The sequence below is a fragment of the Podarcis raffonei genome, chromosome 9, assembly GCF_027172205.1.
Source record: "Podarcis raffonei isolate rPodRaf1 chromosome 9, rPodRaf1.pri, whole genome shotgun sequence".
Lineage (NCBI taxonomy): Eukaryota > Metazoa > Chordata > Lepidosauria > Squamata > Lacertidae > Podarcis > Podarcis raffonei.
In genome coordinates this window covers 71,212,596-71,232,000 of record NC_070610.1, presented here as the reverse complement: position 1 = coordinate 71,232,000, position 19,405 = coordinate 71,212,596, and the positions used below count along the sequence as shown (strand labels likewise).

General features: G+C 45.9%; 1 protein-coding gene across 6 annotated transcripts in view; it reads right to left on the bottom strand.

Annotated features, from left to right (window-relative positions):
- Positions 1 to 19,405, bottom strand: part of SLC4A4 (solute carrier family 4 member 4) — a 190,580-nt gene that overhangs the window by 143,843 nt on the left and 27,332 nt on the right. For all 6 annotated transcript variants that reach the window (XM_053404377.1, XM_053404375.1, XM_053404378.1 and 3 more), the window contains exon 2: positions 3,330 to 3,403. In XM_053404377.1, coding sequence (XP_053260352.1) covers positions 3,330 to 3,403 — 74 coding nt within the window. The remainder of the gene's footprint in view (positions 1 to 3,329; positions 3,404 to 19,405) is intronic.

Here is a 19,405-nt window from a genome sequence, read left to right as displayed (position 1 = left end):
CAGGTTTAAGGTGCTGGTTTTGACCTTTAAAGCCCTTTGCGGCCTAGGACCCTCTCCTGGTATGCCCCGTGGAGGACCTTAAGGTCCATAAATAGCAACACTCTAGAGGTCCCAGGCCCTAAGGAAGTCAGATTAGCCTCAACCAGGGCCAGGGCCTTTTCAACACTGGCTCCGGCCTGGTGGAACGCTCTGTCTCATGAGACCAGGGCCCTGCGGGATCTGATTTCTTTCCGCGGGGCCTGTAAGAGTTGTTCCGCCTGGCCTTTGGCTTGGAACCAGCCTGATCCCCTCCCCCTCTTTCCTATTTCTTCTGTGATGGAACCCCTATTGGGGACTTCCCTGGCTTTTTTTCTGGCCCACGTACGACCAGTCTGGATAGTTGGCCTTGGTGAAGATTGGATGTTTTCTCCCCCCAAACAGTTTTTGATCTGGGTTTCCACTGAAATGAGGCTGCATTTTAATCTTGTTTTTAAGTTGTATTTTAATCAATTGTTTTTATATCTGATGATAGCCACCCTGAGCCCAGTCTTGGCAGGGGTGGACGGGGTATAAATAAAATAAAATAAACCCTGACACTGAGGTCCTCCTCCAAGGGTCTTCTGCTGGTTCCATCACTGCAAGGAAGTAAAGCTACAGGGAACCAGGCAGAGGGCCTCCTCGGTAGTGGCACCCTCCTTATGGAACACCCTCCCATCAGATGACAAGGAGATAACCAATTACATGACTTTCTGAAGACATCTGAAGGCAGCCCTGTATAGGGAAGTCTTTTAACGTGTCATGTTTTATTATGTTTTTATACACGTTGGAAGCTGCCCAGAGTGGATGGGGAAACCCAGTCAGATGGGGGGAATATAAATAATGAAATTCTTATTATGAAGGAGGATATTCAAGTTTCCAAAATATCGGCACACAGGCGAAAGGACCAGAGAAACAGCATCTTCCGGGCAACCAAGAAGGTACATTTCCTCAAGGAGTAGCAGCCCCTGTGAGGAAAAGCAGTGCGCAGGTGTTCACTTTGGTAGGAACTTCTCATTACCATAAGCTTGGTAGGTGAACAGCAACAATCAGCTGACAGTCAGTGCCCTTGAAGTGCTACACATAGGACTTCCCCAAGCATCAGCAACACTTTGTAGATGTGGCACATAAGGTTTCCCAACCACCAACGATCAGCTAATTGTCAGCATGTGGGTGAGTCCGCCCACCTGTCAAATTTGGCCAAAAGGTGTGTGTGGAAATAAGGGTGCAGCCCGGTCCAGTTCCGCACACCTGAATTAAAAGACTGAAGAGGAGCCCCAAAACTGAGGTTTGCCTTCCAGTGGGTTTTATAAACGCTGCTTTGGTGGCACTTAAGGAAAACCAGCCTGTGGTTTATTTGATTGACATCCTATGCCCTTTTAACAGGGTTGTGGGGGAACTGTGACTTCCCAGATGTTCTGGACTCATTTGGTGATTAGGTAGGGATGATGGAGTCTGTTTAGCCTGGAAAAGAGGAGGTTCAGAGGAGATACAATAACATCTTCAAATATCGCAAGGGCTGTCACATGGAGGGTGGAGCAAGCTTGTTTTCTCCTGCTCTGGAGGGTAAGACCCAAACCAATTGATTCAAGTTACACACAAAAAAGGAGATTTCAACTAAACATCAGGAAGAACTTTCTGACAGAAATAGCTGTTTGATGGTGGACTCTCCTTCCTTGGAGGTTTTTAAGCAGAGGTTAGGTGGCCATCTGGCATGGATGCTTTAGCTGAGATTCCTGCATTACAAGGTGTTGCAGTAGATGGCTCTCGGGGTCCCTTCCAGCTCTGTGATTCAGTGATACATAAAGGAAAGTCCTACTGCTCTCTGCCAAGTGAGCATGTTGAGGGAGGCAGCATCTATGAAAAGTCTGGGCCCAGTGAAGTTGCTGGAGGGGACTCACCTTGGGGTCAACCTAAGGACAGGGTCTTGCAAGGGACCCCACCCACTTTGTCTGTAATTGCAAGGCCTCACTCTTCTGGTGCCTTCAGGAAGGCTGCCCAATCTAGCCTTAAGCTGTCTCTCAAAGTTGCTATCATAATAAAACGAGGCAATCCCACAAACAGCAGCCTGCACTCCTTAGAGGAAAGACGGGGCGCAAATGTTATCATAATACTGTCAAATCTCCTATTTCAGCGTGCATGTTTTGCCAGCGCAGGAAAATGTCGCTCGCAATATATCCCTCGTTCTATCAACCCATTGGGCAAAACAAGTCATTCTACGCATGAAAGTTTTTTAAAATATAAATAAATAAAATTGCTGGAGTAAAAGCAGTTGGTATGAGTATCGACGGCAGCAAAGATAATAAATAAATAAATGCATTTATTTTCTAAACGGTGTTACTAGAGATGTTCCCCAAACTCTGACTGCCCACCAGAGTTAGTTTGGCATTGACTCTGGGCTTTTAAATCCATGAGAAACAGTTAATGAAATCAGTTTTAAGGGGGTTTTTTGGCTTTTTTTGTTTGTTAAAAAGCAAATGAACACACAACAGGAATATTTTCGGCAACTGAGCCTTCCCAGAAGTATTTTTTTTTTGGGGGGGAGATTACTAATTTTTCCCTGCAGGAACTTCATGTGTCCACAAGCCCTCACTGAGCTCACTGGACTGGCTTCCATGCAAATCCAAAGTTTAAGGCTGGCCCATGGAATCTGAAAACGCTACCCCTCTCTCCAGGAGCTTTCAAGAGTCATGTGAAAAATCTACCAAGAAGTGACACTAAAAAACGTTTTGCAAATTGACAGGTATGCTTCCTTTCCGCCTTTGTGGAAAGGCAAAAGGGAAAACTTCTCTGCTGCTCTACTCGGCGAAGTTTTAAGTGGGAGGGGACTGGAGAGAAAGCCTTCCGTCATGAAAAGTCGTGTCCTGATCTGAAAGAATCCCTCAGGAAAGAAAAGAAGTGATCCTCTTAGAGAGGGCCCCGCCTCTGCCCCTCCAAGGCCTCCCTTTCAGAGCCAGCTCTGCCGGCCTCGTTTAGCATCAGGCTCGCTAAACGCCTTGCTGTCTGCATTATCCTTTACGGAGCAGCGATTCGCTAAGCACCGATAAGTATTCCACACATCAAAAGCCAAAACTGCGTGAGAACCAAGTATGCATTAACTCGGAAGCGTGGAAAAACGGTGCCACTCAGAACACCCCACAGATGTTCTTAAAACAAAACTCTCCATTATTAATGAACACTCCCCATTCATTCCCAAGTGCAGTTCAGCCAGGAAGGAGACTTCCCCATCCCACAATGCCTCTGGATCATGAAAGGGGCAACCTTTGATCCATTCACGAAACCAAGACACAAAGAAACGAAGGACAGTTCCTTACCTTCCACCTCCTCGTCGTCGCACACATGCTTCAGGAAAGAGGCCCCTCTGTCCAAGACCGCCTCATCCTCCATCCTGTAGTAGTAGAAAAGGAAGAAAGAGTGTTCAGACTTCTCCTGGAGGGAGCCGCTCGAACTGGCCCAGCTCCTGGGCAGATTCACTTGCAGGCTATTGTTCATGTTACAAGAGAGCAGGGTCGCTTTTCACTCTGGGCTCGCCACTCCTTCATGCAGCTTCCCCCCCACGGCGCTCAGCTCCTAATCTCGACGGGGCATCGCAAGACGGGGCAGGTGGGAGAGGGGAAAGGGTGCTTGCAACTAGAAGGCTTTTGTCTTCTCCTTCCTTTTCTTTTTAATTAAAGAGATGCCGCGAAGAGGAAGAGGGGCTAGAGCCACTGGCGGAAGCATTCACGTTTAAAAAAAACCCCACGCAAGGTAGCTGTCCACAGAGAGGCGCACATCGTCTAGCAAAAGGCGGCGGCAGATGTGTGCAAACCCACAGACGGGGCCAATGCTCCCGCCAGCCCCCTTAATACCAGCAAAGCACACTTCTTCACTGCGAGGCAAAGCTGCGTGTCACATGTTAGCCTTACGGAAATCTGACATCTGAGGATTATCCAGGGACCAGCAAGCTCCAGCAAGTCAGAGCGCCAGGCTCATTTGCATATCTCCGATGGTCACCCACCTATCGTTCTTCTCCAGTTCCCTCCCTCTCAAGCATGTGTATCTTGTCAATTCCCTCCGTCCCTTATCACAAATAAAAACGTTAATGAGGCTGCAACAGTTATTCAATTCCATTCATTGATTTATTTTTCCCCTCCCCCTTTTAAAAGCAACAAGTGGCTTAAAAGGTTTCCCACAAGAGACACTTCCCGTTCTCTTCCAAGCATGCGTGCGTAGAAAGAAAGCATGCTTCATGCGTCGGGCATAGTGATTTTACTAGGAGACCGAGGTCCAGCACCGATGGCCTTTTGGCGGTTCCCACACTGCGAGAAGTGAAGCTACAGGGAACCAGGCAGAGGGCCTTCTCGGTAGTGGAGCCCGCCCTGTGGAAGGATGTCAAGGAGATGAGCAATTATATATTAGGAGACATCTGAAGGCAGTCCTGTACAGGGAAGCTGTTTAGGGTTTAAGGTTTTACAGTGGTACCTCGGGTTACATACGCTTCAGGTTACAGACTCCGCTAACCCAGAAATAGTAGCTTGGGTTAAGAACTTTGCTTCAGGATAAGAACAGAAATCGTTCAGCAGCAGCGCAGCAGGCCCCATTAGCTAAAGTGGTGCTTCAGGTTAAGAACAGTTTCAGGTTAAGAACGGACCTCCAGAACGAATTAAGTACTTAACCCGAGGTACCACTGTACTATGTTTGGAAGCTGCCCAGAGTGGCTGGGGCAACTCATTCAGATGTGCGGGATACAAATAAATAAATTGTTGTTGTTGTTGTTGTTGGCGAATTTAATTGATGTTAGGCTAGCAGATGGGCAGAGCAACCCAGAGATGGCCAGTGTGGGGTGATGGTTAAAGTGCCAGGCTAGGACTTGGGTTCAAATCCCCACTCGGCCACCAGGTGACCTTTAGGCAGGTCATTGCCTCTCAGCCCAGCCTACCTCACAGGGTTGTTGTGGGATTACATGGGAGGGGGACGCCACCTGCTAAGCTGAGGTGTATTGCTTTAAAAAAGTTATTGAAAGTTGCACAGAATAAAGCAAAAATGAAAAGTGCACAAAAAGGAAATGAAACGGAAAGTTATAATATATCACTATACAGTGGACGCTCGGGTTGCAAACGTGATCCATGTGGGAGGCATGTTCGCAACCTGCAGTGTTCACAACCTGCAGTGCCACGTCTGCACATGCACGGGTTGCAATTCGGCGCTTCTGCACATATGTGACTGCCAAAACCCGGAAGTAACCTGTTCCGGTACATACGGGTTTCGGCGGGTCCATAACCCGAAAAAACGCAATCTGAAGCGCCTGTAACCCGAGGTATGACTGTATAGGCAAACAACCACAATTTAATATATGCTTATCTAGTGCATAGGTATATAAAAGTGTTACTAACAATATGTGGTTATTTACAACCTACTAAGTTTTGTATAGGGACGCGGGTGGCGCTGTGGGTAAAAGCCTCAGCGCCTAGGGCTTGCCGATCGAAAGGTCGGCGGTTCGAATCCCCGCGGTGGGGTGCGCTCCCGTTGCTCGGTCCCAGCGCCTGCCAACCTAGCAGTTCGAAAGCACCTCTGGGTGCAAGTAGAGAAATAGGGACCGCTTACTAGCGGGAAGGTAAACGGCGTTTCCGTGTGCGGCTCTGGCTCGCCAGAGCAGCGATGTCACGCTGGCCACGTGACCCGGAAGTGTCTCCGGACAGCGCTGGCCCCTGGCCTCTTGAGTGAGATGGGCACACAACCCTAGAGTCTGTCAAGACTGGCCCGTACGGGCAGGGGTACCTTTACCTTTACCTTTAAGTTTTGTATAGGGACGCAGGTGGCACTGTGAATTAAACCACAGAGCCTAAGACTTGCAGATCAGAAGGTCGGCGGTTCGAATCCCCGCGACGGGGTGAGCTCCCTTTGTTCGGTCCCTGCTCCTGCCAACCTAGCAGTTCGAAAGCACGTCAAAGTGCAAGTAGATAAATAGGTACCGCTCCAGCGGAAAGGTAAACGGTGTTTCTGTGTGCTGCTCTGGTTTGCCAGAAGTGGCTTAGTCATGCTGGCCACATGACCTGGAAGCTGTATGCCAGCTCCCTTGGCCAATAAAGCGAGATGAGCGCTGCAAAGCCAGAGTTGGTCACGACTGGACCTAATGGTCAGGGGTCCCTTTACCTTTACTAAGTTTTGTATAAACACATTTCAAATATCATTGCAACTGCCATACAAAGCCCACATCTGTAAGCAATCCATTCATAAATTGCAAACGCTATCATATCTTCAATCTACTGACTAAAGGGGACCATAGACTCATCTTTCTTGTGCATCGATATCAGTCTTTGGGCTGTAGTAAGTGGGGCTTGGCTAAAACACCAAGAGAGGAATTCAACGTTGCTCTATTATGCTTGTTCCGTCAGCACAAGCCCAAACAATCTCCCCTCGCCTCCCACTGCATACTGTTCTGGGGGTTCTCCTACCCACCCCCAAGACAATTTGCAGAGGTGCAAGGAGAAGTGGAGAAAGTCCAACTGCAGTAGTGGGACGCGTGCCGGATTCCGCTATCGCATCTGTCCAGCTGAATCCAGGCCAGCTTTATTCCCACTTAATGGGATTTACTTCCGAGTAGATGCGAGTAGGATTGTGCTGCATACTTCTCAAACCCACGGATAGCAGAACTGTTTTGCATATTGCGGGACACTAGGGATCAGCATCTTGAACACAAAGAGACCAAATCTGGTCCCACACTGCACCCCACAATGGCTAAATGAATGGCAAAAAAAAAAGGAGCAATGGAGGACAATGGTATTTGCCAGCTGCCATTTCAACTTTGCAGAATGGCAGCAGGTAATTTAGGCCCCATCTCCTCGGCCCTCTTCTCAAAGCTGTGCTCTGGGAAAACGGACAAGATGCTGAAGACAGTGGTGGCAGGACATCTCCAGGCAGTAGTACAGTGGTACCTTGGGTTACATACACTTCAGGTTACATACGCTTCAGGTTACACACTCTGCTAACCCAGAAATAGTGCTTCAGGTTAAGAACTTTGCTTCAGGATCAGAACAGAAATCATGCTCTGGTGGCGCAGCAGCAGGAGGAGGCCCCATTAGCTAAAGTGGTGCTTCAGGTTAAGAACAGCTTCAGGTTAAGTACGGACCTCCGGAACGAATTAAGTACTTAACCCGAGGTACCACTGTATATCTAATCTTGTTTCAGGCATCAGCGCTCAAACAGCCTTGGTCGCTCTGATGGGTGACCTCAGTCAGGAGAGGGGAAGAGTAGCATGTCCCTGTTTACAGTGGTACCTCGCAAGACGAATGCCTCGCAAGACAGAAAACTCGCAAGAAGAAAGAGTTTTCAATTTTTTGAGGTGCTTCGCCAGACGAATTTCCCTATGGGCTTGCTTCGCAAGAAGAAAGCCCATAGGGAAATCTCCGGGGACCTCTTTTAAAATGCTGGCGGTCGGAAGCAAAGACTTTCGCCCCCCGCCGGCCTTCAGAAGAGGTCCTGGACCTCTTCTGAAGGCCGGCGGGGGGCAAAAGTCTTTGCTCCCGACCGCCTGCCTTCCTGGGACAGCGGAGACTTCTCCGCTGTCCCGGGCAATCTTAAAATGCTGGCGGGCGGCAGCGAATCCTTCGCTGCCGACCCCCAGCATTTTAAAAGCCCCCGGGACAGCGGAGACTTCACTGCCGCCCGCCAGCATTTTAAAATCACCCCGGGACAGCGGAGGCTTCGCTGCCGCCCGCCAGCATTTTAAAATCGCCCCAGGACAGCGGAGAAGTCTCCGCTGTCCCGGGGGCTTTTAAAATGCTGGCGGTCGGCAGCAAAGCCCTCCTGTCCCCGGAGCTTGTGGGGCGGGAGGTGGGGAGAAGGGCTTTTCTTCCCACCGCCAGCCTTCAGAACAGCCTTCTGAAGGCTGGCGGTGGGAAGAAAAGCCCTTGTCCCCCCCCCCCAGCCTTCAGAAGAGGTCGGGGGACAGACTGTCCCCGGACCTGGTCTGAAGGCGGTTTCCATAGGAACGCATTGATTGATTTTCAATGCATTCCTATGGGAAACCGTGCATCACAAGACAAAAAACTCGCAAGAAGAAAAAACTTGCGGAACGAATTAATTTCGTCTTGCGAGGTACCACTGTATTCTCCTTGTTCTCTTGGCGGCTGCTGATACTATCAGCCTTGGTTTATTATGAAAGTTCTTGCTGTTTGATAGATCTTTTCGTACATGATTTCCTCTGTTTTGGGAGGTTCCTCCAATTGTGTTTGCTGTGTTCCTGCTCCGTACCTACAGGGCCAATTCCAGAAGGCAGCATTCTGACTTCTCCTCAGCCCCATGGCATTTGTGCTGTGGGATCCCACAAGCGCACGCATCATGGCATTAACATCTTTGTGAAGCCACTGGACTTCAGGAGATTTTGCGGGGCTGTGTGCTTATGACACCCAGCTGTATTTCAGCGGGTCAATGGGTTATTTGAGTCTGGAGGCTGTCATGGTCTGGGGCTAGTTAACTGAGACTGAATCCCAACAAGACAGAGGTTCTGTAGGCAGGTGGGTTCACTTGTCCAATAAAAACCAAACTTTGGAGAAATTAAACCATGATTTGTTTCACCTGTTTGTGGGACAACTCTAACAAACCACAGCTTAGTATTACCGTATTTTTCACTTCATAAGATGCACCTGACCATAAGACACACGTAGTTTTTAGAGGAGGAAAACAAGAAAAAAAATCTGAGCAAAACAGTGGATGTATGATTTTTGTGGTTCATGCTGTGGCCACAGGCAAGTGATTTGACGGTGAGTTTGGGGTGACCCAATGCAAAAATCCTGGGGATCCACGTGGATCCGTGCTTTGTAACCACGTTTTTGCGCTGTATGTAAATTAAGCTGCTATGTGGGCTCAGGAGACTCTGGACCCAAGTGAAGACAAAAGTATGTACAAATGAATTAGGGTTCTGCTTGCCCGGTGGAACAATCTGCTCTCTCCTTCATCCCATGTGCTGCTCTTGAGTTTCCCCTGACCCTCCAGAGCAGATCTGGGGCAGGCACAGGGAAGGAGAGAGGGGAAATGGTTCTTCTTCAGATGCTACTGCTTTATAGACAAAAGTTTGCAAGCTCTAAATATTTTTCTAACGTAGTTTATTAAATGTAGGAATGGATGGACCGGGCTATATTCAGACCATGTCAGCTTTCTATGTGTTCAATTTATAAGCCTGCCCTGTTTCATTTCCATATTAATCTGTGCAAAAGAAAATAATCCACAGGAAAATTTGTATTTAAATAAGCATTTTCTCACAAAATATACGTTTCTTAAAATAAAAAAAATCCCTCTCAAAATGTGCATTTGTAAGAGGTAATTTATCCTAAAATACACATTTGGATACACTGTTTGAGCCAATAACTGCATTGCAAAATTCAGAGAATCCAAACGGTAACTGCATCCTGTTTCACACATTAGCCTGGGAGGTGCTGATCAAGAAATCTGCAAAGAACAAATTGATCGATCACTCCCAATTAAATGTTGCATTATATGCACACCAGCACACTTTATGCAACAGTTGAATGTGTAGATTAGCCAACACCGTTTCCAGTATTGCCTTGTGTGTTAAGTACATCCCCGCATCTGTGCAGAAAAATAGCATCTGCGCACTCAAATGCACAGACAAGCACGCAAAAACCTGTATTCTTTTGGTGAAACCCTCCAACTTTATCAGCAGGCAGGCAGCAAGCTACTCTGTGAACCAGTGTGATGATAAAAAGATGTTGCATCCTCCACAAGCTAACATTTGCCAGCTAAGCACCCAACACCCATTCCCCATTCAAAGCTATGCACGCACACAAGTTCCCCTAGAGTTCATCATGTTCATGAAATTGCTCCATGTCATTTCCTTCTCTCTGGTTGCACACACCAAACAACGGTTTCTATGGTTGTTCTGGCCTGTCCACCATCTTTGCATCTGCATACACATGCAATTCTTTTGAAGCAGCAAAGTAGTCGCTTGCTATAAATTCGGCTGAACAACAGCTGGAACAGATGGTGATGAATTTCTGGTCTGTACAGAAATCTTCTGCACATGTATTGCTCCCTTGATTACTGCACAAAATCTATTTATATTGTCTGGATAGCAAAAGGTTGTCTGCTTAAAAACCATGAAGGATTTTGAGGCCACGCATTCTGGGGAAGGAGGGAGAGAGCAGTTGCACAGGAGCCCACTATTTTGATCTACTTTCTACTAGTTGTTATGTCTTTTTATTATTATTTCAATCCGCTTTTTATTCACTGTTGTGCTTATTTTCAGGGCTGCAGTATGGATAGATGGGACCTTAATATTGTCCACAATCGCTTATCGTGAAATTTCTTCGTATGCCACCTCGTGAGGGCAACTGCCCTAAAAACCACTTTAATGCACTCTTTTAATAATAATAGCTTTGGGTGTCCTAAAAATATGTGTTTGAAATTTGTGGGTTGACAACCACGCAAACAGGCAGTCATGAATTTCACCCTCATAGTGTGAAGGATTTGAATTGTTAATCAGTGTGTCCAAGCCAGATGCGAGCAGAAATTAAGCTGCTTCTCTCCAAAGGAGTAAAAGGAACTAAACAGATGGGGTACTGCCACCTTTCGGCTACAGAGTCTCATCACAGCCTACAGGTTTATATATTTTTAAATGCTTTTTAATGCAAATCAACTGTGCAACAGAGGAAAGGCCTTCTTGTGCTAAGTTTAAATGGACAATTATTCTCTGACAGTCATTGAGAAACACTTTTATTTTTTCTACTTGAAGAAGGAACAGGTTCAAAATAAATAATAATAATAATAATAATAATAATAATAAAAAATCCAGTGAAGCTATACTGGCAGAACTCTTCATATAAGTCTAGAAAGTGATGTTTTTTTATCTCCCCATATCCTGCCAGTGGGTCTTCCATAAGTATCTGGTTGTCCAGGTTGGTGGGTCTTTTGTGTGGAGCAGAGCTCTGCATAATCTTTTTAAGTTCACATTGAAAATACACATTTCTTACAGCGGGGCCCTTTAACTCCCCAACGGTTTGACTTCACCCCTGAAGGCACAACCCTTCCATTGTATCCTGAGACAGATGGATGGCAGCCAGGTAAAAAATTACAGCTCTAGTTCAGTCTTGAAGATGTCAAGATGTCAAAGGCTTTCAGAAAAGTATATTTCATACTTAGTGAGAAATGCACTGCTATTAATTTTAAATACAGAAAGCGAGTAGTCTGAAAATTTGTTTGCTGGGAATACTTTATATATTTTTATTTAAAACATTCATAACAACTAAAAAAAAGTGAGCATTTAATCTGTTAAATCAACCCATTCTTGTAACAGTTGGTTTAAAAAAAAGAACCCAAGCGCAGACATATGTATGTCTACTCAGAAGTAAGTCCAGCTGAGGTCAACGGGACTTACTCCCAGGTAAGCACACTTAGTGTTGTACCTTGAATTGCAGATATTGACATAACATTGGAGCTATCACAAATGTCAATATATGGCAAATGTATTTCCAATAACAAGAAAATCTAATTCTACTTGTTGGCTTTTCTAGGGCCTAAAATTAAGATGTCCTAAAATGACATACAAATTAAAGTGAGGGTTATGGATAATTCAAAACGTTGCTGCTATTTTTTTAATTTAAAAAATCCTCTTGGATATCCTCATTTAGTGTCCTTTTTTATTATGGTTCCACACTCTCAAGCATGTTCATTTACGCTTCTCTTAAAGCTACCTAATTCCGTCAGAAGCACTTCCAGCTGTTCTTGGTATCTCTCTTTTTAAAAGAGGAAGAAGGAAACTGCACAAGCCCTCAGTATATACCTCCTTGTAAATGCTTCGTACCCAAGATATTTACAGTTGTTTTTTGTGTCAGAAACAAAGTTCAGACCTCTGCCACAGTCCTAGGAATCTCTGCACAGAAATTCCAATTTGCTGGGAGAGGGAGCGGAAATTTTGACTGCTGCCATTTCAAGGTTGCTTTCGAAACCTGCAGGGGAAATGTAGCAAAAGTTTATGCGAAACGCAATGAAGGAACATCAGTCAGCTGAGGAACCTATATGGGTAGCGTTCAGTACGTCCAATAAAAGAGCCCAGTTGAAATACCACTCCCTTTGCAGTCGGTGAAGTCAGAACAGGCTACGAGAGCATGCAAAGTCAGGGGAGGGGAGGGGAGGGACGGCAGGGAGGGAGCAGTGGGGTGGGAGAGACAGAACAGCGACTCCATTAATAGCTTGAGCCTGTTGGTCAACACAGGAGCATAATGTTAGAATTACACAGAATGAAACCGGCCTTGGCCCCTCCCAGTTGTGAAATTAGATCTTCCGGCTACACAAATAAGTACCACCAGTTAAGCATGATCCAGCTGGAAAAAGCACACACACACAAATATTTCTGCACACAAAATTCAAAGTATGTTTCGCCTACCTAGTACCTGAACTTCCACGGCAGCAGTTTGCTATTGAAACGGAGGTAGAGGTCTGGTTTACTAACTATACAATGTAGTTTAACTCACTTCCATTCGGGAAAATATTGGCTCACACATCCTGTGCTTGAACATATGATTTTCAAACACCCTGTGCTCTGGGAACATTTTCCTCATGTACACGTTTAGCAAGGAATCCCTGCCCACTCTTTGTACAAAATTTCATCTAGCTAGGTGACATTTCCCCATCCTTGGCGTACTTTTCCTCCAAGTCGCCGAAAGGAAATGTAGACCTCGTATGGGGCTCTGAAAGAGACTTCCGAATAGATTTCAGCATGTCTGCAGTTCAATTCAGTTCACGGAGTGCCAAAATTAGAGCTCTTTGCCAAACCTTAGCAGGAATAGCAAAGTATTTACTACAACTGAAAGCTTCGCTCCAGTGCTGCACTCAACTAAATCTTTACATATCAGGATGACAAAGGGCAAAATTTAATTGGTTTGCTTGCCACCTTATGGACACACTTGTGTGGGGTGCTCTTCCTGTGTCTTTTAACAGAATATATATACAGTGGTACCTCGGGTTAAGAACTTAATTCATTCTGGAGGTCCGTTCCTAACCTGAAACTGTTCTTAACCTGAGGTACCACTTTAGCCAATGGGGCCTCCCACTGCTGCCGCTGCGCAATTTCTGTTCTCATCCTGAAGCAAAGTTCTTAACCTGAGGTACTATTTCTGGGTTAACGGAGTCTGTAACCTGAAGCATCTGTAACCTGAGGTACCACTGTGTGTGTGTGTGTGTGTGTGTGTAGACACACACACACACACACACACACACACACACATTAAAGGACATGCTCTACAGAGAGCTGCCTTCAGGTATCAAGTCTATTGGCAGACCAATTCTGCGTTACAAAGATGTCTGCAAGCGTCGTGCTGTGAAGGCTGTCAACATCAACCCCGCCATGTGGGAATTCCTTGTAGACAGTGCCCAGAGACAGGCAGTCAGGTCCTGTGTCCATAGCAGTGACCAGAGTAGGGATGACCGCAGGTAAGAGCCCAGAGACAAGAAATGCCATGGTGCATCTGCAGCAGCACAACCGGACGCCTTCATCTGCCCCAGCTGCAACAAAACATGTTGCAAATATCCTTTACATACAGTGGCCCATCTAGTCCCGCATCCTGTTCCCACAGTAGCCAACCAGATGCCCGCAAGAAGCCTGCATGAGCGCAGCAGCACTCTGCCCACCTGAGATTCCCGGCAACTTGAATAGCAAGGGTTTGGCATTGTGCAACCTACATGTACCAAGTTCCTTTTGACTGATAAGTCACCTAGAAATTCTTTAAATCAGTTGATCGCCCCAAGTCAGTCAATGACTCATGTAACTTCCCCGTTGAAAGGAGTTTCTCAATACAAGCAGGAAGTTTGAATTAATCATTGAGAAAGTTTGAATAAATCATTCAAAAAAACTACCCTCCCCCGCAAACCAGGATGTGTCACAAAATACTTCATCAGGCCCTTAGATATTCAAATATCTAAAAATGTTTACACACAAACACACACACACACACACACTTCAAAACCAGTCAGGCACCCCTTTCCACCTTTTGAGGAGAAAGCAAGGGGGTATCTTAAAATCTAAGGAGGTTCCATGCACATCACTCTTCTTCATAAGGTGCAGAGAAACATAGCAGAAATTATCTGAGCAAAACAAGGGCAACCTCATTCATCCAAAGGGACTGGGGGGAGCATCCCAGAGTCTGACACCCCAATCCAGCAAGGGTGCTTAGCACAAAGTAGCAGACACCAGCATACAATTTCCTTGCTAAACTGGAGGCCATTATTAAGCTCTTCCTTGGCTCCAGTTCATTTTAAATGAGGCTGAGTTTCCATTATTTGCTCCAGCTCCAGTGTCCTCCACTGCTGGTGTCTGAAGCAAAGTACACATGACATAATCCATGTGCAGAGTTGGGAGGGACCCGGGGGCTCATCTAGTCCAACCCTGTGCAAGGCAGGGATCTTCTTGCCCAATGTGGAGCTCCAACCCATGACCCTGAGGTTAAAAGCCTCATGCTCTACCTGAGCTGGGACATGGGTGGTGCTGTGGGTTAAACCACAGAGCCTAGGACTTGCCAATCAGAAGGTCGGCGGTTCAAATCCCCGTGACGGGGTGAGCTCCTGTTGCTTGGTCCCTGCTCCTGCCAACCTAGAAGTTCGAAAGCATGTCAAAGTGCAAGTAGATAAATAGGTATCACTCCAGCGGGAAGGTAAACGGCGTTTCCGTGTGCTGCTCTGGTTCGCCAGAAGCGGCTTAGTCATGCTGGCCACATGACCCAGAAGCTGTACGCCGGCTCCCTCGGCCAATAAAGCGAGTTGAGTGCCGCAACTCCAGTGTCGGCCACGACTGAACCTAATGGTCTGGGGTCCCTTTACCTACCTGAGCTATCCCATACCTATCATGTAGTTTCTTGAGAAATGCTGTCGTTTGATGCGTTCTCCCCTCAAACCAGCTTCCATCCAATTTGAAAACATAAGCCACTGTTAAGCTGAGGTATGTACAGTACAGATAGCCATTGACCATGCTCCACCGACAGTGTGGGGAGTTGCAGGCATTCAGAAACAAATCAGGCAATGTGCATCGGGTGAAAACATCCCCACTTGCTCCCTGGTGTGTACAGCAATCTAAAAATGTGACAGAGGGGAAGGAACTACCTCACCGCATTCGAAGCCTCTCTGTGTATGTAGCCTGAGTTTCTGCAAGGAACATGTTGATTGATTGGCGTCCTTGGAAAATCTGCTGGACTGTAATCTCCCTTTCTCCCAATAAAGGCAAAATATTCACAGTTCTGACATCCCTTTCTCTCTTAGAACTAGCCTTCCGGAGTTTATCATTCCAGAAGGACTCCCTTGCAAGGCATCATCCTTGAAACATGAACAAGTCAGCTGCTGGGAAAGATGTTCGGTGCTTTGGCCATGAGATCAGCTGAGCTATGAAATGGAAATCCTGCTTACAGTAGCCTTCTTTGACGTTGCGTTGGGTGGGGCCTCAAACCACACTGCCATGGTCACGGTATGAATTAGAATCATATCACTAGAATGACCCAACCAGAAAAGGAGCAGCAACGCAAAGCGGATTTTTCAAAAGCCAGGGTGTGTTAAGGCCCAAATCATTAAAATGGGGCAAGCTATACCAACAGCCAATCTTTGTGAACAGGCAAGGAAGGCATCAAAAGTGATGAAGAGCATGGAGCAGGAAGTCCATGCTCCAAGTCTCATGTTCACCTTGAACTTGCTCAGTTTAGGGAATACCCTCCCACTCTGCCCCCAAGCACTTTCCCACTAGAAATCCACGCTAGTAACTTGGGATATCACTGTAAGAATTGCTGAGATAATGTGCTGAAGTGCTTTGAGCACCCAGGAAAAACACTACAGAAACACCAAATAATCATATCCCTTGCAACCTTATATCCAGATTGGTTTTTCAGTTTCCTTTGTCTTCCATTAGGTAACTATTTTAATATCTTTTCCCCAATTAAAAAACACAGCAGCTGCCAGCTGGGCTGCCTCTCTCCAAATCAATTTCTATCCATTCGTTAGATAACACTTCCTTGTCCCAGGCCAGTATGCAACTTGGTGCCTGGACATTTGAGTCCAAACGTTTTTCTTATCGCTGCCACTCGGTTTGCTTGGGTTCCTATGAAAATGTGGGCTCAATATTATTATTGGCACAAAAATGGAAGCAAGAAGAATTACCGACGAAAGAAGAATGGAGGACAAAGTTGATGGACTATGCAGAATTAGATAAATTAACAGGAAGGATTCGAAACCTGCGGGATCAGAGATTCTTAGAGGACTGGAGTAAATATATGAACTATTTGAAAAGTAATTAGAATCATAGAATCATAGAGTTGGGAGAGACTGCAAAGGCCATCGAGTCCAACCCCCTGCCAAGCAGGAAACACCATCAGATGAATTGTGATGAACAGATCACGCTAGTAGGACTGCAAGAAGTTTTGTAAGGTGGATTATCTGAAATATTACAAGAAAGACTATGAAAAGAATTATTAGTTAAGGACAATTAAATGCAAGATAGAAATTAAGAAATGCAGAATAAGTGTTAAAGAACGGAAAATCATCAGCGGTGTTGACGGAAGTCTAAAATATTGTATAAGATGAGAAGATATGTTGTATGACTGTTGGAACTGATATGTTAAAAAATCAATAAAAATGTATAAAAAAGAAAAGAAAATGTGGGCTCAAAATATAATTCATAGGGCACGGGGAAATCTAGCAAACCGTGTTAAAACCGTAGGGAGTGCTAGGAAAGGGGAGGGGGGAACTAGTGCAAGAAAGATAACAATGAACAAGAAAGAGATCAACAATGAACAGAGGAAAGCTGACTGTTTGCAAGCGAACCATTTCCCTTACACATCACAGTCACAAAGCAGCTCCTTTATGCCCGATCATATGCCCAGTATCCTCCCGCTGTGATGACATTATATATCCGTAGAGAGAAGCAAGGGTAGAAATCTAGACATGAAATCACATGTTTCTACACCACTATGGTAGGATAGTGACCACAAAAAACAAACAAGGCTACAGTGGTGATAAATACACTTTTAACAAGGTCTGCGGTTAAGAAAACTCCAAAATTGCTAGCCAAGAAGCAGGTGTAGTTCATAATAACTGCATTTGGTTGTCATCTAGGACTTGTTTTCTCCACTAATAAAATGAAACTTCCACACATTAGGACCCAACAGTAAAAGCAACAGGGCCAGAAACACCTGCTTCTGATTCCTGTAACTCTTGCCACCTTAATATCCAGCTTGTGACTCAGAAGCTCACGTTTTCAATACAGGTTGTTCCAAACTGAAAGGTATCGGCTGTGCTTGCATGCAACAATAAACTAAACCTTCTGGCTTTTCATAAATTTATTTAGGAACGAATGCTGCTTCGTCTCTCCCACATTAATCCTCTCCTGCCACAAACAAGATAAGCAAACCAGGAAGCCATTAGCTGCAAGCCAAGGAGCATGGATTCTTGCTCCCTAACAAACCATGGCTTCAGGCTGACTAGAGTTTGTGGCTTGCTGGGGAGCAACAAACCATGATCCCAGGTTCATTAATGGGAAGCCAAGGTTTCTTAGGCCGTGTTTACACCCACACTCCTATTTACTGGGTGTTTATTTAGTGTTCATGCAACGCTATCCGAAATACGTATGTATCCTATACACCTTGTTGTAAGATACTACTATTTGATGGCTTGTTTCTCAAACCAGCTTCATGCCGATTAAGTTGTTCCTATTTCATCCCCGGCCAAAGTGGGAACATCTTTGCATAGGGTGAAGACATCCCTGCCCTGTCAGTGCCCCCTGGTTTGTTACCAAACAGCAACGAATCTGACACTGATGAAGCTGTGCTGATGTGAAGAGCTGTGAAATGAACCACACACACACAAAAAAAAACCACCCCCAGCAAATTAACTGTGTTCTAATGCAGTAATGTGAACTTACCTAGTGCTCGGAGGAAGAGTGATGTGGGCACCATTAGGTACTGAGCACCAGCATGCTGCTTGTTCCTAATAAGCCAGAACGCCTGGGCTTAACATTGCATGCAAACACAGCCAATTTTATTTGAGACCGCTTCATGTATTACAGTTCTTTGAGTGGAAATAAGTTTAATGTAGAAAATGGAAAAAGCTGCACCTAGCGCCATAATGTCTACACTAAGGTGTGAGTAATCTCAGGTTTGCAGGCCAAATGCAGCCAATCAAGACCACTCTTCTCTCTTTTTCACGACTCTCCCTAGCCCTTGGGGGGAGTCACACAACCCAGTAACCCTACAGCTGCTGAGACTGGTAGTTCTGTTTGTGGAATACAGGGGATCAAGAACAAAAAAACCCAACAATTATGTGCCTTCAATGGAAGACTTAAGATTGCCTTCTCTCTTCCTTGCACCCCCATTCTGGCTCTCCACAGGGCTGTCAGGCCCAGATGAACCTTTTTTATAATTAAAAAAAACACATTTCCGATATGGGGCCCACTCAGCCTTCCTGAAGCTGAGGCTCCAATACTTTGGCCACCTCATGAGAAGAGAAGACTCCCTGGAAAAGACCCTGATGTTGGGAAAGATGGAGGGCACAAGGAGAAGGGGATGACAGAGGATGAGATGGTTGGACAGTGTTCTCGAAGCTACCAACATGAGTTTGACCAAACCGCGGGAGGCAGTGGAAGACAGGAGTGCCTGGCGTGCTCTGGTCCATGGGGTCACGAAGAGTCGGACACGACTAAATGACTAAACAACAACAGCCTTCTTTTGCCCTTGATTTTAAGTCAAGGTGGGCTCCGAGATTCAGGCTTTACCCCAAAATTTTTCCTAGAAACCAGAGAAAGGTTTAAGGCTGTTTGGCTCTTTTGACCTTCCAGGGCTGGTGGAAGGTCCTCACACACATCAAGACAAATGCAGGGTCTCCCTGGTTTATTTTTAAGTTTTCTCCCCAAGTTAAGGGAAACAGGGGACAAGAATGACAGACAAGGCCGACATTCTGCGCTCGCTCGCTCTCCCCACATGGAAATCAAGGTGTAAAGCCGGAATGTGGAAAGATGCCTCACACAGACTCAGATCATTGGTCTGGTTGATTCACTATTGCCTCTACCACTGTTTCCCAAAACTGGGTCTCCAGCTGTTTTTGGACTACAACTTCCATCATCAACTCTAGCTAGAAGGACCGGTGGGCAGGGATAACGAGAATTGTAGTCCAAAAAGAAGCTGGAGATAGTAATGATATCTCCAGCACATACTCCCCAGATCTTGTTTGACTCCAGATCCCATCAGTGCATGGCCAATGGGACAGGAATGATGGGAGTTGTAGTCATCTAGAGGTCACCATGCTGGCTACCTCTGGTCTACACTGGCAGTGGCTCCCCGGATGTCAGGCATGATTCTCTCCCAGCCCTACCTGGAGATTTCGGGGATTGGAGCATGTGAGACAAATGCTTCTACCATTAAGCTGCAGT